General features: G+C 45.4%; 1 protein-coding gene across 1 annotated transcript in view; it reads right to left on the bottom strand.

Annotated features, from left to right (window-relative positions):
- The window catches only part of LOC147120701 (high affinity cGMP-specific 3',5'-cyclic phosphodiesterase 9A), a gene marked incomplete at its 5' end in the record, with an annotated part of 103,251 nt that extends 81,743 nt beyond the window's left edge, over nucleotides 1–21,508 (bottom strand). Inside the window, 5 exon segments of the mRNA XM_085983872.1 lie at nucleotides 9,988–10,047; nucleotides 11,051–11,193; nucleotides 14,561–14,663; nucleotides 16,118–16,169; nucleotides 21,322–21,508. Coding sequence (XP_085839998.1) covers nucleotides 9,988–10,047; nucleotides 11,051–11,193; nucleotides 14,561–14,663; nucleotides 16,118–16,169; nucleotides 21,322–21,508 — 545 coding nt within the window.
- Nucleotides 21,509–25,046: the final 3,538 nt, after the last annotated feature.

Raw genomic sequence — 25,046 nt, 5'->3', positions numbered from 1 at the left:
TTGGTACCAATGTGGACCACGACCTCTGGCTGTTCGCCCTCCCCCTCCAGAATGCCCTGCAGCTGCTCAGTGACATCCTTGACCCTGGCACCAGGGAGGCAACAAACCATCCTGGATTCACGTCTACGGCCACAGAAACGCCTATCTGTTCCCCTTACTATAGAATCCCCTACCACTATTGCTCTCCCACTCTTTTTCCTTCCTTCCTGGGCAGCAGGAGCACCCCCAGTGCCAGGAAGTTGGCTGCTGCTGCCTTCCTCTGGTAAGTCATCTCCCTCAACAGTATCCAAAGCGGTATACCTGGTTGAAAGGGGGATGGCCACAGGGGTCTCCTGCACTACCTGCCTGCTTCTATTGTTCCGCCTGGTGGTCACCCATTTCCCCTCTGCCTGTGCAGCCCTACCCTGCGGTGTGACCAACTCACTGTACGAGTAATTCGCGACCCTCTCAGCATCGTGAATGCTCCACAACCCATCCACCCGCAGCTCCAGCGCCGCAAGACGGCCCATTAGTAGCTGCAGCTGGATGCATTTCTGGCACACGTGTTGGTCAGGGACACTGGCAGCGTCCCTGAATTCCCACATAGAGCAAGAGGAGCACATCACGGGGCTGGGCTCTCCTGACATGGCCTACCCCTTAAATCAATTTAAGTTAACTTAGTTCAATACCACCAGTAAAGTAAGCCTTACCTGGTCTCTGGAGCCCTTTGTAGGCCCGCTCTGCCGCTGAAGCACCCGCCGAAGCTCTGAGGCCTGGCCTTGCCTCATCTAACTCCCTGACTCACCCAACTCTCAGCACTCTGTTGAAACTGCACTCAGTGCAAAATCGCACTTCAAAGCCTGTTTTTATAGGCCCTGAAACAAAGACTTGCTGAGCTGAGCCCAGCTACAGCAGAACCAGGTTAACCAGATTACTCCAGTTTCCCTTGTTAACTGCCTTCAGCTGCTCTGAGTTGTAGGACTTGTTTATCCCTTTTTAACCCTGCTTAAAGCTGGGAAATTTAGATTTTAAACAGTAAACAGTACACAGTAAATGTGGAACAAACAAAAGTTTGATTTCAGCAACCAGTTAAGACTCCATCTTTAATCCAAAGAAGGACGTTCCGGTGATGACTGCACAACAGCTACAAAGATGGTCCCTTTTTCTAGGGGCGAACCAATATGAAATAGAGTATAAGGGCACGAAACAGCATGGAAACGCTGATTGGCTATCATGCCTGCCACTGCCTACTGTGGAGGAAGCACCAGCAGTGGACGCTATCGAAATATTTTATTCGTCGATAATTGAACGATTGCCAGTAACTAACGCAGATATAGAGCAGGAGACCCGCAATGATCCGACACTGTCTCGGGTATATGATTTGACGGTGAAGGGATGGCCAACACATGGCGACTCACTGCTGCTAGCATTCTCATCCAGAAGAGAACAGCTGTCAGTATGCCAGGGGACAGTGATGTGTGGATCCCGAGTGGTAATTCCACCCAAGTTAAGGGAGAGAGTGCTCAATGAGCTTCACGAAGGCCATCTGGGAGGGGTGAAAATGAAAAGCCTTGCTAGGGCTTATGTGTGGTGGCCGGGGATCAATCAACAAATCGAGGACCTAAAAAAGAGCTGCTCAGGATGCCAGAAGGTCCAAAATGCACCACCACATGCCCCTCTACACCCATGGGAGTGGCCCTCCTCTCCATGGCAACGGGTGCATATTGATTTTGCTGGTCCATTCATGGACTCAATGTTCTTAATAGCAGTGGATGCGCACTCGAAATGGCCTGAGGTGATCAGAATGTCCTCCACCACTACAGAGAAAACGATTGCAGTCCTACGGACCATATTTGCCAGGAACAGCTTGCCAGAGCAGATTTGCTCTGATAACGGACCACAGTTTGTGTCCGAAGAGTTTCGGAAATTTATGAGAAGGAATGGGGTAAGGCATTACACATCCGCCCCGTATCATCCAGCCACAAATGGATTGGCTGAGAGGTTCGTACAAACCTTTAAAAAGGCGATAAGGGCCATGTGCGATGATGAAATTCCACTACAGCATAAGGTGGACAATTTCCTGTTAGCCTACAGAAATGCGACACATTGTTCTTTAACCGAAGGTTGAGATCTCGTCTGGATTTACTCAGACCAAATGTGCGAAGAAATGTTGAGGATAAGCAATTCCAGCACATCAATGAGAAGCCGACAAGGAGCTTCAATGTAGGACAACCAGTCTTGGCCCGCGACTACCGAACAGAGAAATGGCAACCCGGAACGATATGCACACGGCAGGGGCCACTAATGTACACAGTGGATGTCGGGGAGAATATTGTGAGACGCCACGTCGACCAGATCCTAGCGTCACAGGAACGAGTCAACCCCGTGTCTCGCGTACCTGGGGATGAACCCAACATACCAGTAGCATCTACCCCAGAAACAGTAACAGCGGAAACTGATGAACTGACCGAAAGGGGGCCAGAATCACCTCCGCACCAAGAACAAGAACCTCAGGAAAGGCGCTATCTAGAAAGGATCAGGAAGCCGCCCCAAAGACTGAATCTATAAATGGCCTATTTCAGTTTAATGTGCATGTTAAAGTGTTAACTGTTATTTGAATGTTATGGGTACTGTTAATCTAAAAGGGGAGGAATTGTAGTGTATGTACCTTTAAGAGAGAACTACTTTTACAGCTCCTGTATACTGTAGTACCGGCAGTGACCACACCTGTATATAAGCCTTGAGCATGCCTCTGTACTGTTAGTCTTTAGACTACCCTCCTCCAGTAAACACCTGTTGATTGTTAATTTACAGCCTCCGTCTAGTTATTGGAAAACATCATACTTTAAGAATCACGGATTCAACAGTCACAAAAGGAGTATTTAATGGCAAGTTCAGAAGTGAACTGCACAGAGGAGTTTTCTGACCATTGTCAAGTGTATCACAGCAGCAGTAGGAGAGGGCAGCTCAGGAACACAGAGGGCATAGGAGGCTCATGACTCACAGCCAACACTGCTGCAATAGTCAACTGTCTGCAGATCTTGAGTAGCAGTGCATGAGTAGTCTCGAGTCAGCAGAGAGGCTGTGACTGCAATGTGTCATCTGATCGAGGGGGGGCCTACAGTGATAGTCTACCGTCTGTACTGCACTACCAGTGGCAGTGAAGATCACCACAACAGGGTCCTTTATGTACAAGGGCATTTTGGCATCCACAGGGCGATATCTCAAGAATCATCAGTTTTGATATGCACCACTCTATTAAGAGTAACTGAAGCCCTTTATCACCATTAATCCAGCTTCATAAATTTCAGCCCTAAGTAACAACAGCCGGGGCAGCTAAAATCAAACTGGGTGACTTTTCCACGGTTTAGAGCCTCACTGCAAAGATATAGCCATTCATGCATCGCCTTCAATCATACACATCATGTTGCCATCACAACACATTATATCATCATCACGCATACAAGTGCTGTTATTCATAGTAGTGACATCACGGTGTCACTTATCATGATGACATGACGCCAGTACTTTACATTTGTGCATTAGACAAACCGTCACGGCCAGTCTGCGCATGTGCAGAAGTCTGGGACCCACGTTGCCGGCAGTTAATGGGAAGACTGGCTTCACTTTTAGGAGGCAAATGCGGGAGACTCCCTGAGACCTCTTCCAATTTAAGAGCAGCGACTGTTTACCAGTAATTAGTTCTCTCCTACAATTTACTGTGCTCTTTCACTTTTAGGAGGCCACATTCGCCCTGGGAACCTTGGAATATTCTCTTTCAACTAATGATAAAGCCAGCAGTATTTACATATCAATAGCAGATTTCACATAAAATAAAAAGGCATAATTTAACCAGGCATACTCGAATACGCACTTCAAATATCTCCGGAACTTCTAAGAGCCACATAATTTTCACATTAAAGCAGCAGGTGCAAGCGCTGGCTCATCTGAAGTTGTGATATTAAAATCAGCACACATTGGGATAATATAGGAAGTACTCTTGTCGCCTTGTGCTCAGAGTGCACTTAACTGATCCCTTTTACTCAAATCAGGTGCTGACTAACACGTGGCCATAACATTGTGAGGAAGCATTGAAAATAAGTGAAGTTGTTTGTATTTTGTTATATTCACGGGTAAACCTTGAGCACCGTCTTTCTTTAAATTTGATCAGCTGGCTTGAAATGCTAACAACAAACTCATGAGTAAGCTTATTAGCATGGTGGATAGGGGAGTGTCTATGGATGTTGTCTATATGAAATTCCAGAAGGCCTTTGATAAGATTCTACACAAGAGTTTAGGTGGATAGGGGAGTGTCTATGGATGTTGTCCATATGGACTTCCAGAAGGTATTTGATAAGGTTCCGCACCAGAGATTATTAGCAAAAATGAGAGCATATGGAATTGGAGGTAACCTTGTGATGTGGGTTGGTAATTGGTTGGGAGATAGGAGACAGAGAGTAGGGATAAATGGTTTGTTCTCCGGTTGGCGGGATGTGACAAGTGGTGTTCCCCAGGGATCTGTACTGGGGGCTCAGCTTTTCATCATGACTTGGATGAAGGAATTGAGAGTTGTATATTCAAATTTGCAGATGACACTAAGTTAGGAGGTATTGTCAGTTGTGTGGATGGGAGGAGGAAGTTAGAAAGGGACATAGACAGACAAAGTGAGTGGGCAAAACTATGGCAGATAGAGTTCAATATGGGGAAGTGTGAGGTCATCCATTCTGGATCTGAGAAAGACAAATCAGAATGTTTTCTTAATGGTGAGAGACGAGGAGTTGTGAAAGAGCAAAAGGATTTAGATGTCCATGTACACAAATAATTAAAACCTAGTGCATGGGTACAAAAAGTAATCCAAAAGTCTAATGGAATATTGGCCTTTATCTCAAGGGAATTGGAATTCAAAAATGTCTTGAAGTGATGCTTCAGTTTTACAGAGCCTTGGGCAGATCCCATCTAGAGTATTGGGTTCAGTTGTGAGCACCAAACTTCAGGAAAAATATATTGGCTTTGGAAGGGGTGCAGCGCAGATTTACCAGAATAATACCAGTGCTTAAAAGGTTAACTTATGAGGACAGTTTGCATAAACATGGCTTGTATTCTCTTTAGTTTTGAAGGTTGAAGGGTGATCCAATTGAAGTATTTAACTACCTGCATATGATGTAATCACATGTTTTGATCTAATTTAATGTAATTACCTCACATGTTTGCAAATGAAAAAAGGTTTTCTAAATACATTTTCATAAAGGCAGTGTTTAAGAACTTTCAAATGTTTATGGTACTAAATATATAACTTCAATTTTACTGTAAAATTTATATTGCTCTCTGTGGAAGACTGAAACAGATAATACCACAAATTGTATTTCAGCCATAACCATCTTATTGTTTGTTCAGCATGTTATATCATCGAGGGACTAGATTAGAGGAAAATTGAGGAGCAATGTGATTGTCAATAAAACAGAAGGCATTTATTCAGGATTTTGAATGTTTGCACAGTACATTTTAATAAAGAAACACCTTCCCTCAGTTTAATGTACATACTGTCAGAGCAGGGCCTTAATTTAATGCAGCAGTATTCTTTGGTATAGAATTCAATGATTCTTTCATATCATAATACTCACACCGAGGGATGAAATTAAAGAAGATCTGAGCATGTTATTATCTATTATGAAGGGGGCTCTGATGAAAGGTCAGCAGCCTGAAACATTAACTCTGTTTCTCTCTCCACAGATGTAGCCTGACCGGCTGAGCGTTTCCAGCATTTTCAGTTTTTATATTGGCCCAGAAATTCAGGTCTCCACAGGTGAGTACGCACTGGGTACTCACCCATAGACCCGATGGAAGTGCCGGTTTCGTGCATGCACTGCGCATGCGCAGGAAACCGGCACTTCCGTTCCTCTGAATGAAGGGGTTCAGAGGTCGAACACGTGCGCAGGGGAGGCTGCGCGTGCACTTTGAACTTATTTTTTTTACAGGTTTTTCCGTGAGAGTAAGTCTTTAGAATTTAGAAATTTAAAAAGCAGGCATAAGGCCTGCTTTTTACAAGGTAAGTGGTCAATTAATTAAAATTAAAACATTTTTTCCACAGGTTTATTATTTTTAAATACTTTAAAGCAAGGTAAGTTTATTTTTAGCCCTGTTAGAATATAAAATTATTTTTTTCAAAAATTTAAATTATTGTTTAAAATAGTTATTTAATGTAATTTATAGTTTATTTAAAAAATGTGATTTAAAAAAAAAAAAATTATTTGAAGGTTTACTGCTATTTTGGGGCCGTAGTATTTATAAGTCTTGACAGCACTTCCTGTCAAGACTTATGAATGGGCTTTTCCCTGCTCCGATTGGCTGCCCATGGCCCACGTGATCCCAGGGGACGCATCGCACTAACTGCGCCCCTGGGACATGCAAGCACAGCGCGCCGGCAGCTGGGCCAGGCCCCGGAGCGGAATTCCACGGGGCCCTACAGCTCAACTGCCAGCGCGCAAGGTAAGTGCAGGTTGGGGGCTTGCACCCGCGGGAAGCCCCCGACCCGAATTTCTGGGCCAATATATATTGTTACCGGTTTACTTATTTTAATCTTTCGTTGCCATGTGTTTCCCTACATTACAACAGTGACTGCACTTCAAAAGTACTTTGTTGGCTGTGTGAAGCGCTTTGGGGCATCCTGAGGTCGTGAAAGGCGCTATATAAATGCAAGGCTTTCTTTCCTTTATTACGCGTTCCCCTCACCCTCCCCGGCTCCCCATCAATATCGGGGACTTTGTTTCCCCTGTTCTTCAGAGATGCTTTGAGTTTCAGTTTTGAATTTTTTTTAAGTTACTGATAAAGATAGTTTTGGGTAGCCCACCCTAAAATTAGTGTACAGTTTGCATTTATTTAGAAAATGCTTATGTATTTGAATTTTATTTTGTTTCCCTGTACCTAAAAGTTTAAGTTGTGAATAACGGGTACTTAGGAATGAATACAGGCAGTAATTTCACCAAGTGGTCCTGATAATGAAGTGAAGCTGAGACAGTTTATAATCATAATATGGATGCTAGAATGAGATTCCTAGCTTGAAACACTTCCAAATATCCATTTCTTTAATAACACTAGACGACCTCCTGTGGCATTACCCATGGGTAAGGCTGGAATACATTCTTGAAATTTAGCTGCTAACCCGGCCAGTCCATTCAAGACTACTGCCTAGGTACTACCTATGGGGATGTGGTTTAAATAGGTCTGGAGGTCAATCAAAATGTAATTGCTATTTGCTTTGTGGATTACAGTGGAGATACTGTGAGTTCAGTCTATTGGAGCACCCAGACATTGATGTCCCAGACTTTGATGTGCCACCATCAGAAAGTGCCAAACAGAGCCCAGGCACATCCACAGGAAATAATGGAAAATCAGAGGGCAAGTTGGACTAAGCTGCTCTCATGCATCACCTCGCGGCTGTCAACTTGGCTTTATCAGTGGACTGTTCTGTTCACTGGGAATAGTGCATAGCACAAGAATACCAAAAGAAAATGGAACTATATTTTCAAATAACATAGTGGTTCCCTGTGTCCTTCCTCAAGTATCCCACAGTTCTCTTCCCCATGCTTTTCCAATCCAAAATGTTGGCTCTTCCTAGGTTGGCTTCGGCCACCTTATTTGTTATTGGAACTCATCTTCTATATTATTGCTTCCTGGTGACTAATGAACTGTTAGGACATGCCCCTCTCGATTGAGGGCTTGAAAATATAAAAAGATAAGTTTCAAGGTACACACATACGATGAATTTGGGATGGTGCTTGTATTCTGATCTGGGGACCTTTTTGTCACCAATGAGGTGTCACAATGGACACTGACAACCTGCATCTCCCTGACGGCAATGTGTGATTGAGTCCATACTGAAGAATTAATGACAGTGATGTAATCACTGCTGATTTATCAACCGACAACCAACAGTTAACAGGAACTAGCATAATATAGCGCTAAAAATTTACTAATTTTTAGGGTTAATGCATATTTCATAAAAAGAATCTGAGAAGATTCTCCCAATGACATCACAGAGTACTCACACTGACCAAGCCTGTCAAGTATTAATTCAGAAATATAGATGGGCTTCCAATTGACAAATAATCTCTTGTTACGATTAGATAGATAAGAATGGAGCCAGGCGAGTGCAGTCCCACCCAGCTGGACGACGGTGGAGAGGCATTGGAAAAGGATGGAGTGGTCAACCGTGTCAAAGGCTGCAGGCAAGTCAAGAAGGACGAGGAGGGATCGTTTACCTTTGTCACAATCACAAAGGATGTCATTTGTGACTTTGATGAGAGCCGTTTCGGTACTGTGGCAAGGGCAGAAACCTGATTGGAGGGATTCAAACATAGAATTGCGGGAAAGACGGGCACGGATTTGGGAGGCAGCAAAACGTTCAAGGACTTTGGAGAGGAAAGGGAGGTTGGAGATGGGGCGGTAGTTTGCAAGGACGGAGGGAATCAAGGTTTGGTTTTTTGAGAGGGGTGATGATGGCAGATTTGAGGGAGAGAGGGACAGTACCTGAGGAGAGAGAACTGTTCACAATATCAGCTAACATGGGAGCCAGAAAAGGAAGTTGGGTGGTCAGCAGTTTGGTGGGAATAGGGTCGAGGGAGCAGGAGGTGGGTCTCATGGACAAGGTGAGCGCAGAGAGGTCATGAGGGGAAATCGGAGAGAAGCTGGAGAAAGATGTGAGTTCAGGGCTAGGGCAGGGGGGAACCTGAGAGGAATTTTGGCCCAGTGGGGTAGGGGAAGGAAGGAAGTGGCAAAGGCAGCTGAACAGATGGTCTCAATCTTAGAGACAAAGAAGTCCATGAGCTCCTCACATTTGTTATCGGAGGTGAGGGTGGAGGAGACAGGGGAGAGGGGTTTAAGAAGACAGTTAGCAGCAGAGAATAGGAGCCGGGGTTTATCTTTGCATTCCAGACTGATTCTGGAATAGTGAGCAATTTTGGCAGATGAGCGCAGGGCCCGATAATGCTTTGTGTGGTCCAGCCAGATCTGGCGGTGAATGGCTAAACCAATTGTTCGCCATATCCGTTCAAGTCTGCGTCCCTTGGACTTAAGGGAGCAAAGATGAGAGCCATGCCAGGGGGAATGGCCAGGGTGAGAGAGGGTAATTGTTTTAGTAGGGACTAGGGCATCAAAGGTGGTGGTGAGGGTGTGGTTGAGCAGATCGGTAGCTGCAGCAATGTCATGGTGAATGGAGGGCCAGAGGCTGGATAGTTGGGATTTCATAAGTGCAGTTGTAAGAGAGTTGGGAGAGAGTTTTTTCCAGGGGCAGACACAGAAGGAAGTAGGGTTGGGAGGGGAGGGGCGGTGGAAGGGGGATGTGGGTAGAGAGCGATACGAGGAAATGGTCAGAGATGGCCTTATTTGCAATTGACGCGATGGGAGTAGCGAGGCCACGAGAGATGGCAAGGTCGAGGGGGTGGCCATGAATATGGGTTGGGGAGTTTACATGGAGGGAGAGATTAAGGGAGGATAGGAGGCTACTGAACTCAGAGGAGAGCGAGCATGATGAATTGAGATGGAGGTTGAAATCACCGAGGATGAGAAGTCATTCGGTGCAGAGTCTGAGGGAGGAAAGCAGTGAAGATATCTCAGTAATAACATTTTTATGGTACTTGGGTGGGTGGTAGAGAACAAGAATTTTAAATGAGAGGTGAGAGGGGTGGAATAAGGTGAGATGCTCAAAGGAGGAGAAGGTGCCGGAGGAGTAGGGGGACAGACCAAGGTGTGATTTGGTGATGAGAGCCACACCGCCACCACGGCGGTCTGAGCGGGGCAAGAGGTGGAAGGTATAGGCAGGTGGGGAGGCTTCATTTAAGGGTAAGGTGTCATCACCCCTCAACCAAGTTTCCGTCGGGGCCATGATATCGAAGCAGTCATCCACTATAAGCTCATGGATGGCAAGGGCCTTGTTCACAAGTGAACGGACATTCTGGAGGGAAATGCATAAAAATTAGTAAAAAGATTAGTAAAAAGCAAGGGCTTGCATACCAGTTATCAAAGGTCGGTGTCTTCAGATACTGCCTGACTTCCTCTGTGACCTCCAGACTGCTGCATTGAAAAGGAATGAGTAGTATTTTAACAAAGATCTCATTTTTTCTGTCGACAGCAATGATATCTCTGTAATTAAGAACCAGTTTTATTTTTTTCAGCAAAGCAATTTTTAGCTCACTCCTCAGCACTAATCAAATCCCTATTTCTGTTCCAGGTTCAGTTTCTGTTTTAGGAGATAAGTTAATCAAATCCTCTTAGCCAAGCAGAAGAGCATTTGTTCCACTCTCGGATTACAGGTTTGGCCAAGTCTTCTACTTCCTTCCACAGTTATACCATATGTTAAGGAAATCTCCAACTGGCTTAAGTCAATCTGATCCAAATAGCAGTCATGTCACATTTACAGCAGCAAAATACCTTCTGTAACCTAGAATGAAAGGTTTTACTTATTATAATACAGAATAACTGTCAATATTTGTTTTGGTTATTTTCTAGTACTAAAAAAATGAAAACAATTTGCCTGTTCAGGCGTGACTGTGATTAGTCTGCAATTCAGTACAATACTGAGGAAGAGTTGCAATGTCAGAGGCGCTGTCTTTTGGGTGAGACATTAAACGGAGACCCAGCTGCCTGTTCAGGTGGATGTAAAAGATCTCATGGTACTATTCATAAAGGAAAAGGAAATTCTCTGTTATCCTGGCCAATATCCTCAACCAGGAGTATCATTCATCTCATTTGCTGTTTGTGGGAGCTTGCTGTGCACATATTAGCTGCTGAGCTTGCCTACATAACAACAGTGACTACACTTCAAATTAATTCATTGCTTGTGAAGATCTTTTGGGATGTCTAGAACACTTGGGCGGACACAAGTTCATACGTCATTTGTAATCTCTTTCTTATCACCTGCCAATGTCATTTAACAGCTGAAAACTATTTTCACCAGCACAAGCACTCTTCCACCAGTCTTGCTCATCTTTTCATGATGGTACAGTAAAATTATGTAGAAGAGAGTTTAGCTGGTAAATAGCTTCACCACAATGAGTTTCTCTGGAAAGCACATTACCTCATCTGCAGGTAGTTTTCCATCACTTGCTGGCACTCTTCTTTAGTTTTTCTCAATGAACGTTTGTGATAGAAGGGTGAAGGTTTATTTGTCCCCTCTGTCAGCTCTTTAAATAGTCCGAGCCAGCTGAGGTGTTCAACGCTCTGTGGACATTAAAGAGTTTTAATAAGGATGAAACAATGGCCCGGATTTTGCAGTCAACGGTGAACGAATGGCAGCAGCCGTTCATTACACTGACACTTGCCCACAGACTTTCTACGGGCTTTTGCACTGGAACTTGCGGTGATTACAAATCTGTTTCAGGGTGGAGCCCTCTACAGGGGATCTGGGACCTGTGTGAACAGGGAAAGCAACTGTGTATCTCCTTAACCAATCTGATTGAAGAATTCTTAGTGGCCCGGAATTTACAGTTGTAATGACGGCGAATCTGTCCGTGTTCACCATCATTACTGTGTACAACTGACAGCAACTTCTGGCGTTCACACATGCGCAGTTAAACGCAAAATTCCAGAAGTTGCTGTCAATGATACCCTGCTCCTCCTCAGTGTGCGCTGTTGCAGTCTTCGCAAATGCAATCAACACAGAAATAGTGATTTGACATGAATTTTAAAAGGAAAAAGAGCAGGAAAGCTATAGTGATAGGAGAATCTATTGTAAGGGGAATATATAGGCATTTCTGCGGCCGCAAACGAGACTCCAGGATGGTATGTTGCCTCCCCGGTGCAAGGGTCAAGGATGTCTCCAGGCGGCTGCAGGGCTTTCTGGAGAGGGTGAACAGTCAGTTGTCGTGGTGCATATAGGTACCAACGATATAGGTAAAAAATGGGATGAGGTCCTAAAAGCTGAATATAGGGAGTTAGGAGGTAAATTTAAAAAATAGGACCTCAAAGGTAGTAATCTCAGGATTGTTACCAGTGCCATCTGCTAGTCAGAGTAGAAATAGAAGGATATTTCTGATGAATACATGGCTAGAGGAATGGTGCAAGGGGGAGTGATTCAAATTCCTGGGACGTTGGAACCGGCTCTGGGGGAGGTGGGACCAGTACAAACTGGACGGTTTGCACCTGGGCGGGACCGGGACCGATGTCCTAGGGGGAGTGTTTGCTAGTGCTGTTGGGGAGGGTTTAAACTAAAATGGCAGGGGGTTGGGAACCTGTGCAGGGAGACAGAGGAAAGGGAAGCAAGGATAGAAACAACAGACAGGAAGGAGAAAAACAAAAGTGGAAGGCAGCGAAATCAAGGGTGTAAATCAAACAGGGCCACAGTAAATAATAATTCTAAAAGGACTAAGAGTGTTAAAAAAACAAGCCTGAAGGCTTTGTGTCTTAATGCAAGGAGCATTTGTAATAAGGTGGGTGAATTAGCTGCGCAAATAGATGTAAATGGATATGATATAATTGGGATTACGGTACATGGCTCCAGGGTGACCAAGGCTGCGAATTCAACATCAAGGGTTTTCAATATTCAGGAAGGACAGGCAAAAAGGAAAAGGAGATGGGGTAGCATTGCTGGTTAAAGAGGAGATTAACACAATAGTAAGGAAGGATATTAGCTCTGATGATGTGAAATCTGTATGGGCAGAGCTGAGAAATACCATGGGGGCAGAAAACGTTAGTGGGAGTTGTATACAGACCCCCAAACAGTAATGCTGAGGTTGGGGATGGCATTAAATGGGAAATTAGAAATGCGTGCAATAAGGGCACAGCAGTTATCATGGTTGACTTTAATCTACATATAGATTGGGCTAACCAAATTAGTAACAATACTGTGGAGGAGGAATTCCTAGAGTGTATACGGGATGGTTTCCTGGACCAATATGTTGAGGAACCAACTAGAGATCAGGCCATCTTAGACTTGGTATTATGTAATGAGAAAGGATTAATTAGCAATCTTGTTGTGCGAGGTCCCTTGGGGAGGAGCGATCATAATATGATAGAACTGGTTGGCAGACAGGAAGCAAAGAGTTGGAATAAACGGGTCTTTTTCCGAGTGGCAGGCAGTGACTAGTGGGGTACCGCAGGGATTGGTGCTGGGACCCCAGCTATTCACAATATATATTAATGATCTAGACGAGGGAACTAGATGTAATATCTCCAAGTTTGCAGACGACACAAAGCTGGGTGGGCGTGTGTGCTGTGAGGAGGATGCAGAGAAACTCCAGTATGATTTGGACAGGTTGGGTGATTGGGCAGATGCATGGCAGATCCAGTATAATGTGGATAAATGCGAAGTTATCCACTTTGATGGCAAAAACAGGAAGACAGATTATTATCTGAACGGCAGTAGATTGGGAAAAAGGGAAGTGCAATGAGACCTGGGTGTCCTTGTGCACCAGTCGCTGAAGGTAAGCATGCAGGTGCAGCAGGCGGTTACGAAGGCAAGTGGTATGTTGGCCTTTATAGCGAGAGGATTCGAGTACAGGAGCAAGAATGTCTTGCTGCAGTTGTACAGGGCCTTGGTGAGACCACACCTTGAGTATTGTGTGCAGTTTTGGTCGCCTTATCTGAGGAAGGATGTTCTCGCCATGGAGGGAGTGCAGCGAAGATTCACCAGACTGATACCTGGGATGGCAGGAATGACGTATGAGGAGAGATTGGGTCGATTGGGATTATACTCGCTGGAGTTTAGAAGAATGAGAGGGGATCTCATTGAAACTTATAAAATTCTAACAGGACTAGACAGACTAGATGCAGGAAGGATGTTCCCGATGGCGGGGGAGTCCAGAACCAGGGGTCATAGTCTAAGGATAAGGGGTAAGCCATTTAGGACTGAGATGAGGAGGAATTTCTTCACCCAGAGAGTGGTGAACCTGTGGAATTCTCTACCACAGAAGGCAGTGGAGGCCAATTCATTAAATATATTCAAGAAGGAGTTAGATATATTTCTTAAGGCTTAAGGGATCAAGGGATATGGGGAGAAGGCAGGGACAGGGTACTGAGTTTGGATGATCAGCCATGATTTCATTGAATGGCGGAGCAGGCTCGAGGGGCCGAATGACCTACTCCTGCTCCTATCTTCTATGTTTCTATTATAATGAAGCGAATGACTTAAATACACTTTCAGTTGTCCATAACAACTGTGTGACGGTTTTTGCAGCCCTGCAATTGCAATCCAGTTGCATTCCATTGTTAGCTTCTTGCCAAACTCGGTACAACAATTAAAACGGAGAAAACAATAGAGTGCGTTAAGTGAATAAAATTACTTCATTATTCATTGAACCGTTTTCCACTGTAATAATGAAGCCCATCTTTTCCATCAGAAAAAATGGTCTGGTTCTGAAGCCTGCAAAGTTTGCCAATTATTTAAGAAACAGCATAACTTCTAAATTAAAGCAGAGTACACATTAACATTTTTTCCCAACCTTTGTGCATAATTCAATTAAGACCCATGGAAAATGCACAATAAAATAATACAAAATAAAACACACAAATACTCAATGTGTGGGAAGTAAATGCATTGTACTGATTTGGTGTTTTGACACTATTCATTAATAAAATTGAGTTTTCTTACTTCAAGTTTCTCCCGAAATGACTCTACGCGATTTCTCATCTCATATACGATGGATGGCATCTCCCCAGATTCCACCAGAATTTTCTTCTCTAGTCCCTGTAACCTAGGGACAAGGGTTTTGTATAGTTTTAAATGTTGTTGCATATGTTGCTCGTGGTGTCATTTCCTTCAGATTAATTCTCAGGCTTGTCTGAAATCGCAGCCCCAGCAAATGAATGGAGACGCACCACTGGTTAGGCAGCTCCTCCCCATCAGTGATATTACCACAGGGGCCTGGAGAGGAAAGAGACTCAAGGTGCGGGTTAGCTTTGCATTGAAAGTTTAAGTTTTCTTTACAACGGTAAAAAATACACGTCTAATTCGGTATGGCTTTTATCTTTTTAATTTACTTTTTGGTCGGACAAAAATTGTTCACACATTATACAAAAAACCTTCAAAATTCCACTCATTATCCACTCATTAGCATTGACTGACGTCAAGGTCGACCAATCCTGTGCCGTGATGATTGACCAATCCTACAGTTCAGTCACCTGATGGTTGACCAATTGGTGTGTGTGTGGGCGGGACTAACCATTCTCAGCTCAGGGATCTGGCAGCCATTGCCTCAAGCTAAAAACCCCATTGCCTCAACCTAAAAATATGCTCATCGAGGTTAGTATCTTATTTTTTTTTAAAGATTTACCAAAAATGTTTTATAAGTACTTTAACTTTCATCTTTGAAGGTATTAAAAGCTAGAAATGTTTAGGTTAAAAAACAGTGCAAAACAGGCCTAGGCTTCTCCAACTGCTGACAGCCCAAATCCAGTCCCAGGCTTCCGGCCCACACATCCACCAGGCCCAAAAAAGCCCTAGAAACTGCCGGCAACCCAAATCCAGTCCCAGGCTCCCGGCCCACACATCGACCAGGCCCAATAAAGCCCTCACAATGCGGGGCTCCCCTGCTAGTCATTTTATAATTTACCACTACTTAGGGCCAGTCCCTTCCATAACAATGTATTTTGTCAGTCATGGCAGTGGGTAGCACTCTCACCCCTGAGTCAGAAGGCTATGGGTTCAAGCCCCACTCCAGAGACTTGAGGACAAAATCTAGGCTGACACTCCAGTGCAGTGCTGAGGGAGTGCTGCACTGTCAGAGGTACCGTCTTTCAGATGTGACGTTAAACTGAGGCCCCGTCTGCCCTCTCGGGTTGACAAAAAAGATCCCCAGGCACTATTTTGAAGAAGAGCAAGGAAGTTTCCCCCGGTCCTGGCCAACATTTATCCTGCAACCAACACCTAAAACAGATTATCTGGACATTATCTCATTGCTGTTTGTGGGAGCTTGCTGTGTGCAAATTGGCTGCTGCGTTTCCTACATTACAACAGTGACTACACTTCAAAAGTACTTCATTGGCTGTAATGTGCTTTGGGATGTTCTGAGGTCGTGAAAGGCGCTATATAAATGTAAGTCTTTCTTTCGCCAAAATCTCTGTGGCATTTTAACAGAAGAAAAGGAATGATTGTGGCATATTTAAAAAAAGATAGATTCTGAATGAATAAAAGATGTGATGGACAGACCTTTTCTCCATGGCAGACAGATCAAATCCCAACACTGCTGCTAGTTCAGAACCTGTAACCAGAGAGTAAGATTAATGTACTGGCCTGCTGCCAACGCGTAAACATTCTGACAGAAAATTTCCACGAGTGAGGGGTTCTCTCGATCTCCCGTCATGACTTGGGCAGAAGATCAGTGGAAACCCCAGAGAAACGGTGTCAATAGCCTTTCGCGCCAGTTATCTGGCGTCTCCACTGAAGTTACGACTGGAGGTCCGAAAACCCAGTGAAAAATGTTACCCCTCGTAGGGTTTTAATCTTCCAAACTAAGGACACAGTCATTTAAAATTTTATAACACATTATTATGACCAATAGTTAAATATGAGCCAACACACTAAAAAGTGTTCCTTTCAAATATCCGTAGAATAATAGAGGTAGATTTTAACTATCGTGTGGCCAATCATTACCATACAGCCGATGAGCATCATACTGTAACGGCTTCAGCGGCACTTCCCTCTGCTCGCCACCTGAGGGCGGTTTTTGAGGCTTCGGTGCGCTGCTGCCGTGCCTTCTGGGCCCCTCTCCTCACCTGTTTCTCGAGTAATTGTTCTCATCAGAGTAATTAGGCTAGTTAATAAAGTTGTTCAGTTTTGTCCTTGTCTTGTTCCTCTTTTTGTATAAACCAAAAAAAACATTAAATAAATAAACTATAACAACCCTTTAAATAGACCTAATAAATCAAATTAAAATTTGGCCCCTTTAAATCAATTACGCACTCCAGTCCCCGCGGCGCCCACCGGTCACGAAAGAGCTCGAGCTCGCCGGCGGACACCGCGTGCTCCATCTCCAGGGCCACCCGGCCGCGAACATGGCCGCGGAAGAGAGGGAGGCAATCCGGCCGGACGACCCCCTCGACCGCCCGCTGCCTGGACCAATTAATGGCTTTCTTGGCCAGGCCCAGGAGCAGGCCTACGAGGAGGTCCCCCGACCTGCCCGCTCCCCTCCGCACCGGGTGACCGTAGATCAAGAGCGTGGGACTGAAGTGCAACCAAAATTTGAGGAGCAGCCCCTTCAAATAGTGTGTCCTTGTCTTGTTTCTCTGCCTTCTGGCCTCACCTGTGTGTTGTTAAAGTATTTGTCTCCTGTCTCATTTGAATAATTATGTCACGTGACCACTCTGGCCTGTATTTAAGCTTCCTGTTTCCTGTCCTCTTTGCTCAGTCCTGGGTTTGCCTGCCTGCAAGTAACAGCTCTTGCTGTGTCTCTGGCGTTCTTGAGTCTGTCTGTGTTTTCAAGTCTCAGCTGAATCTCCTTTCGAGTTCTACCCGGTCTCGAGTCCTTGGATAGGTTTCCTGCGCTTGGGTCCACTACCGAAACCCTAGCAAAATGGCCCCGTGAATGCACGGCCCCGTGACACATACGACAAATGGACGCCCACCACAGCCATCTCAAGCATCCTCAGTGGATGATCAGGAGCCTTCCATCTACTAGGCTCCTGCGACAGAGGAACCACCTCGTAGGAGTGTTAGAGTAGGTAAATTAGCACAGAAACCAGGCATTGAAGGATTGCACTAGGATGATTTCAATTCAGCATTAAGAGGAGGAAAAGTTGTTAAATCCACAATATGCACAACGTTAAGTTGATGTTAGACCCATGAGGTAGTAGTGATGGAGGGTATTCAGAAGGTAGGTGGAAATAGTGAGTCAGGTAGTAGATGGGACTCTTGGTGTGCTGGAGGAAGAATTTGCTTAAGAGAATCTCTCCTCAATAATTTGTTGTCTTTTCACTCTGGCAGTTGGAAGAACTGCTCGGCCTTAGTCTTCCTCATCATCCTCCTCTTTCTCATCCCCTTCCTCATATTGCTCCTCCACATCTTCCTCCTTTGGTGGCTGCAAGAATGGCCCCTTTGAATTGCATACTTGTGTAGAATGCAGCAAACCACTACAAATCTGGAGACTCGCTCGGAGCTATACTGCAGGACTCCTCCGGATGGGTCTAGGCACTGGGACCTTTGCTTGAGGATGCCTATTGTTTGCTCAATGCGAGCTGTGGTTCGTGTGTGGCTCTCACTGTTTTGCCACAGTATGAAGGTATCACAACTACTGCCAGGAAACCGGGCTGTGCCTGCGCAGGTCGGTGCTGCCATGTATGCTGCTGCTGGTGTAGCAGCCTCAATGGCAATCCCAGCAAAGTTCCCATCTTTTCCAGTACTCCTGCAGCAGTGAAGTGACAAAGTACGGCGGCAGCCAAAAGTTACTTGGTCCATTAAAGCTCATCTTCCTAATACATTAACTCTCCCATCATGGTATCCAATTACATTTTGAATAACCCCATGGTTTGCCCCATTACCTCGATTATTCCAAATGATATCACTTATTCAGTGAAGAAGTTTTTCGGCAGTTGAATTGCTCTACACTGGCCATGCTGAGCTATGTTGAATTGCTCTACACTGGCCATGCTGAGCTATGTTGAGTTACTCCTCACTGCCCATACTGAGCTATGTTGAGTTACTCTGCACTGCCCATACTGAGCTATGTTGAGTTACTCTGCACTGCCCATACTGAGCTATGTTGAGTTACTCTGCACTGCCCATACTGAGCTATGTTGAGTTACTCTGCACTGCCCATACTGAGCTATGTTGAATTGCTCTACACTGGCCATACTGAGCTATGTTGAGTTACTCCTCACTGCCCATAATGAGCTATGTTGAGTTACTCCTCACTGCCCATACTGAGCTATGTTGAGTTACTCCTCACTGCCCATACTGAGCTATGTTGAGTTACTCTGCACTGCCCATACTGAGCTGTGTTGAATTGCTCTACACTGGCCATGCTGAGCTATGTTGAGTTACTCCTCACTGCCCATACTGAGCTATGTTGAGTTACTCTGCACTGCCCATACTGAGCTATGTTGAGTTACTCTGCACTGCCCATACTGAGCTATGTTGAGTTACTCTGCACTGCCCATACTGAGCTATGTTGAATTGCTCTACACTGGCCATACTGAGCTATGTTGAGTTACTCCTCACTGCCCATACTGAGCTATGTTGAGTTACTCCTCACTGCCCATACTGAGCTATGTTGAGTTACTCTGCACTGCCCATACTGAGCTGTGTTGAATTGCTCTACACTGCCCGTACTGAGCTATGTTGAGTTACTCTGCACTGCCCATACTGAGCTATGTTGAATTGCTCTACACTGCCCATACTGAGCTATGTTGAATTGCTCTACACTGCCCGTACTGAGCTATGTTGAGTTACTCTGCACTGCCCATACTGAGCTATGTTCAGTTACTCCTCACTGCCCATACTGAGCTATGTTGAGCTACTCCTCACTGCCCATACTGAACTATGTTGAGTTACTCCTCACTGCACATACTGAGCTGTGTTGAGTTACTCTGCACTGCCCATACTGAGCTATGTTGAGTTACTCCTCACTGCCCATACTGAGCTATGTTGAGTTACTCTGCACTGCCCATACTGAGCTGTGTTGAGTTACTCCTCACTGCCCATACTGAGCTATGTTGAGTTACTCTGCACTGCCCATACTGAGCTGTGTTGAGTTACTCTGCACTGCCCATACTGAGCTATGTTCAGTTACTCTACACTGGCCATACTGAGCTATGTTGAGTTACTCTACACTGGCCATACTGAGCTGTGTTGAGTTACTCTGCACTGCCCATGCTGAGCTATGTTGAATTGCTCTACACTGCCCATACTGAGCTATGTTGAGTTACTCTGCACTGCCCATACTGAGCTATGTTGAGTTACTCCTCACTGCCCATACTGAGCTATGTTGAGTTACTCTGCACTGCCCATACTGAGCTGTGTTGAATTGCCCTGCACCGCCCATACTGAGCTATGTTGAGTTACTCTGCACTGCCCATACTGAGCTATGTTGAGTTACTCCTCACTGCCCATACTGAGCTATGTTGAGTTACTCTGCACCGCCCATACTGAGCTATGTTGAGTCACTCTGCACTGCCCATACTGAGCTATGTTGAGTTACTCCTCACTGCCCATACTGAGCTATGTTGAGTTACTCCTCACTGCCCATACTGAGCTATGCTGAGTTACTCTGCACTGCCCATACTGAGCTATGTTGAGTTACTCTGCACTGCCCGTACTGAGCTATGTTGAGTTACTCTGCACTGCCCATACTGAGCTATGTTCAGTTACTCCTCACTGCCCATACTGAGCTATGTTGAGCTACTCCTCACTGCCCATACTGAACTATGTTGAGTTACTCTGCACTGCCCATACTGAGCTGTGTTGAGTTACTCTGCACTGCCCATACTGAGCTGTGTTGAGTTACTCCTCACTGCCCATACTGAGCTGTGTTGAGTTACTCTGCACTGCCCATACTGAGCTATGTTGAATTGCTCTACACTGGCCATACTGAGCTATGTTGAGTTACTCCTCACTGCCCATACTGAGCTATGTTGAGTTACTCCTCACTGCCCATACTGAGCTATGTTGAGTTACTCTGCACTGCCCATACTGAGCACTGTTGAGTTACTCTGCACTGCCCATATTGAGCTGTGTTGAGTTACTCTGCACTGCCCATACTGAGCTGTGTTGAGTTACTCTGCACTGCCCATACTGAGCTATGTTGAGTTACTCTGCACTGCCCATGCTGAGCTATGTTGAATTGCTCTACACTGCCCATACTGAGCTATGTTGAGTTACTCTGCACTGCCCATACTGAGCTATGTTGAGTTACTCCTCACTGCCCATACTGAGCTATGCTGAGTTACTCTGCACTGCCCATACTGAGCTGTGTTGAGTTACTCTGCACTGCCCATACTGAGCTGTGTTGAATTGCCCTGCACCGCCCACACTGAGCTATGTTGAGTTACTCTGCACTGCCCATACTGAGCTATGTTGAGTTACTCTGCACTGCCCATACTGAGCTATGTTGAGTTACTCCTCACTGCCCATATTGAGCTATGTTGAGTTACTCCTCGCTGCCCATACTGAGCTATGTTGAGTTACTCTGCACTGCCCATACTGAGCTATGTTGAGTTACTCCTGACTGCCCATACTGAGCTATGTTGAGTTACTCCTCACTGCCCATACTGAGCTATGTTGAGTTACTCCTCACTGCCCATACTGAGCTGTGTTGAGTTACTCTACGCTGCCCATACTGAGCTGTGTTGAATTGCCCTGTGCGGTCTGCGATGTTGGATTGTCAGGTGAAGCTTGTACTGTGCTGTGGCGTCTCTTACCCAAGGAATTGGTCTTGCAATCAGCAGCAACAACTTCCAGTTTGTACTGTGTTTGCAGAGTATTAGACTCCAGCTTTGGTGAGATGTTTATAATGTTGCCTTTTGTGTTATACAGTTTCAGGATGTCGTGGGGACCTGCCTCAGCAGCAGCTCGGAAAACCTCTGCAAGAAAATAAAAGGTCACACATCAGTACAAATACTTTGGTGTAAACTTGAGCTTATCCAAATCTCTGCAGCCCATATCCTAACCCGCACCAAGGCCTGTTCACCGGTCACCACTGTGCTCGCTGACCTACATTGGTTTCTAGTCCGGCAACATCTTGATTTTAAAATTCTTATCTTTGTTTGCAAATCCCTCCATACCCTCGGCTCTTCCTGTCTCTGTAACCTCCTCAGTCCTACAACCCTCCGAGATCTCCGCGCTCCTCCAATTCTGGCCTCTTGCGCATCCCCGATTTTCATCACTCCACCATAGTTGGCCATGCCTTCAGCTACCTAGGCCCTAAGCCCTGGAATTCCCTCCCTAAACCTCTCCGTCTCTCTCCCTCTCTCTCCTCCTTTAAGTTGCTCCTTAAAACCTACTTCTTTGACCAAGCTTTTTAGTCACCTGTCCTACTATCTGCTTATACAGCTCGGTGTCAAATTTTGTTTTATAACGTGCCTGTGAAGTGCCTTGGAAGATTTTACTACTTTAATGGCACTATATAAATGCAAGTTGTTGGTGCTGTTGTTGTACAATTCATAAAAGGTAAGTATAGATGAGGGAGGATATTGAGCCCACCTTGCTCATCTTCCAACAGAAACTACAGGCCCGCCATCAAAACATGTAACTGGCTTGACTGATTTCAAACTTGAATGGTTGTGGGTTCAAGCTCCACTGTACACTTGAACACATATTGCAGGCTGACGCTTCGGGACAGTAATATGGGAGATCTGCATTATCAGAGGCATTGTCTTTCAGATGAACCATTAAACCAAAACCAGATCTGCCTGTTCACGTGGAAGTAAAAGATCCCGTGGCACCACTCAAAGAACGGGAGAGAGCTCTCCTGTTGTTCTTGCCCATATTCTTCCCTCAGTTAACCCCACGAAAAAGACTCATTATGTGGCCATTCATTCATTTTCTGTTTGTGGGACCTTTTCTGTGTGCAAATTGCTACTGTGTCTGCCTATATAGCAATGGTGATGGCACTGCAACAGTAATCCACTTTAAGGCAACCTGAGGATGGGAAAGGTGCTATATAAATCATAGAATCATAGAGAATCATAGAATGATACAGCACAGAAGGAGGCCATTCAGCCCATCATGCCTGTGCCGGCTCTTTGGTAGAGCTATCCAATTAATGCCACTCCGCTGCTCTTTCCCTATAGCCCTGTAATTGTTTTCTCTTCAAGTATTTATCCAATTTACTTTTAAAAGTTACTATTGAATCTGCTTCCACCACCCTTTCAGGCAGTGCACATTCCAGATCACAACAACTCGCTGTGTAAAAAAATGATTCCTAAATGCAGGTTCTTTCTTTATTTCAGGGCTTTTGGCTCCACTACCCTGCCCAGAAGGCTTTTGTAGGTATTGATCACTCCTTATGTGAAGATGTGCTTCCTGCAATCAAAAATAAATTTAAAAGTGCTCTTGATTTACCTTTTTTATTCCACTTAGTGTCTTATATACTTGAATAAGATCCCCTCTCGTCCATCTCCTATCAGGACTAACGAGTCCAGTTTATTCTCATAACTCAGTCCTCTAACATTAAAGAACAGCCCTTGGGTCTATCTCTGTACTACCACAAGGATTTTGATGTTTAACTTGTGTTTTCATGACCAGAAATGAACTATTATTTTAACAGATTTCAGAATTATTGAAATTTACAGTTTTGGCTTCATTAGAAAAGGTTAAGTTGTTTGATGATGAGGGAAATCGCTACAGAGACAACAGTAACCTGAATTCTTCTGTTTTCAGATGATCCACTGTAATAATACAACGCTAAGATTCTTAGCTCTGTTTGTCTGGTGGAGGGAAAAATCCTGGAATCACTTTAAGAAATAACTGGATGCTATAATGGGAGGTTGTTAGGATATCTAGATGGATTAATTAAAATGAGCCTTCCTCATCCGTAATTATCTTGGTTTATTGTTGCAGACTTTTAACCACCAAGGGAAAGTGGCATTATTTTCTATTTGCACATTGTGTTCTCAGAAGCCGGACATAATTATAACCTTGTTTTCCACAGCTGTGCTGTAAACTTCAGAGGCAACTGTGGCTCAAACAATGTTAGATGTTCAGCCAAAGGTCTGCAGTTTGTTGATGAACATATCTACAAACCACAAACCAGTTACAATGATGTTGTGGCAGAGCCACTGAGGGACTCTGAACAACTGTACATAATTCCCTTTAACGATGCGTTAGCTACAGACTAAATCTGTACCATTGTATATACTGTTTGCATGTACAGTGCGCGGTCCCTTTAAGAGCGCGGGCAAACGCGATGACGTCATGCCGCTAATCACGTGATCACCCAAACGCGGGAAAAACGTGATGACATCATGACACCATCCACAGGGCCGCCCTGGCAGTCCTCGTGGAGCCTCCAACCTGTTAAGACCTGTATTCATAGTTCTCTTGCATCAATCTGTTTAAACTCGTTAGTTTGACATTAAAAACCTTTTTGATTGATTGCCTGCGTCAAACTCAATCTCTAGATAGGAATTTGACCATTCCTACATTGGTGACCCCAACTTTTGTGAACGGATTTCGCAAAAGGAACACAGCATGGAGGCAAACGCCGTTTCATTGAAGCTGCCGCAGTTCTGGGAGCAACAAGCGACCTCGTGGTTCATCCAAGTTGAAGCCCAGTTCACCCTGAGAGGCATCGTTGAGGATCAGACCCGATACTTATACGTGGTCTCCGCACTCGACGGCTCTACCGCCTCGCGGATCATCAGTCTTCTCGGGAACCCCCAAGCGGACCGCAAGTATGAGACCCTCAAGGCGCGGTTGCTACAGGTTTTCGGGCTCACGAAATCAGAGCGCGCCCTTCGGCTGCTCGCTATGCCCGGGATCGGGGACTCCAAACCTTCCGAGATGATGAGCCAAATGCTCACACTCCTCAGCTCCAAACCGGAATGCTTTCTCTTCAGAGAGTTATTTCTCAGCCAATTACCGGAGCAAATGCAAGTGGCCTTGGCGAGATCCGAGGTCGAAGACTGCGCAGCGCTCGCTGCCGAGGCAGACAAAATATTCGCTGTTACGCAACAGTACTGCGCTGCCACAAGGCGCCCATCCGCCACAGACGCCGCCCCAGCTCCTCAGCCCACGGGGCTGTGCTTCTACCACGCGCGGTTTGGCGTGAAGGCGAGATGTTGCCGCCCTCTGTGCAGCTTCTCTCAAAAAAAAACAACAACTCCGTCCAATGAAGAACGGGTCTAACGGGTGCCCCGCGGCCGCGATGGCAATCGGCAATGCAGGCAAGCTGCTCTTCATCACAGATACCCTCTCCGGTCGTCGGTTCCTGTGCGACACCGGAGCGCAGTGCAGCATTCTACCCGCATCAGCTCTTGATGTACAGGCTGGGAGGCACGGCCTCCCCCTCGAAGCGGCTAATGGCGGAGCTATTCGGACCTTCAGCAGACGGCGGGTCCAGGTTTGCTTCGGCGGCCAGCGGTTTTTCTGGGAATACGTTACGGCCAAGGTTTCGCAAGCTATTCTCGGTGCAGATTTCCTGTGC

This window comes from Somniosus microcephalus, chromosome 4 (assembly GCF_052327205.1).
Source record: "Somniosus microcephalus isolate GS21.2 chromosome 4, FLI_Smic_1.0, whole genome shotgun sequence".
In the NCBI taxonomy this organism is placed as follows: Eukaryota; Metazoa; Chordata; class Chondrichthyes; order Squaliformes; family Somniosidae; genus Somniosus; species Somniosus microcephalus.
Note: the sequence above shows the minus strand (reverse complement) of the source record. Positions and strands in the feature narration are given on the sequence as shown.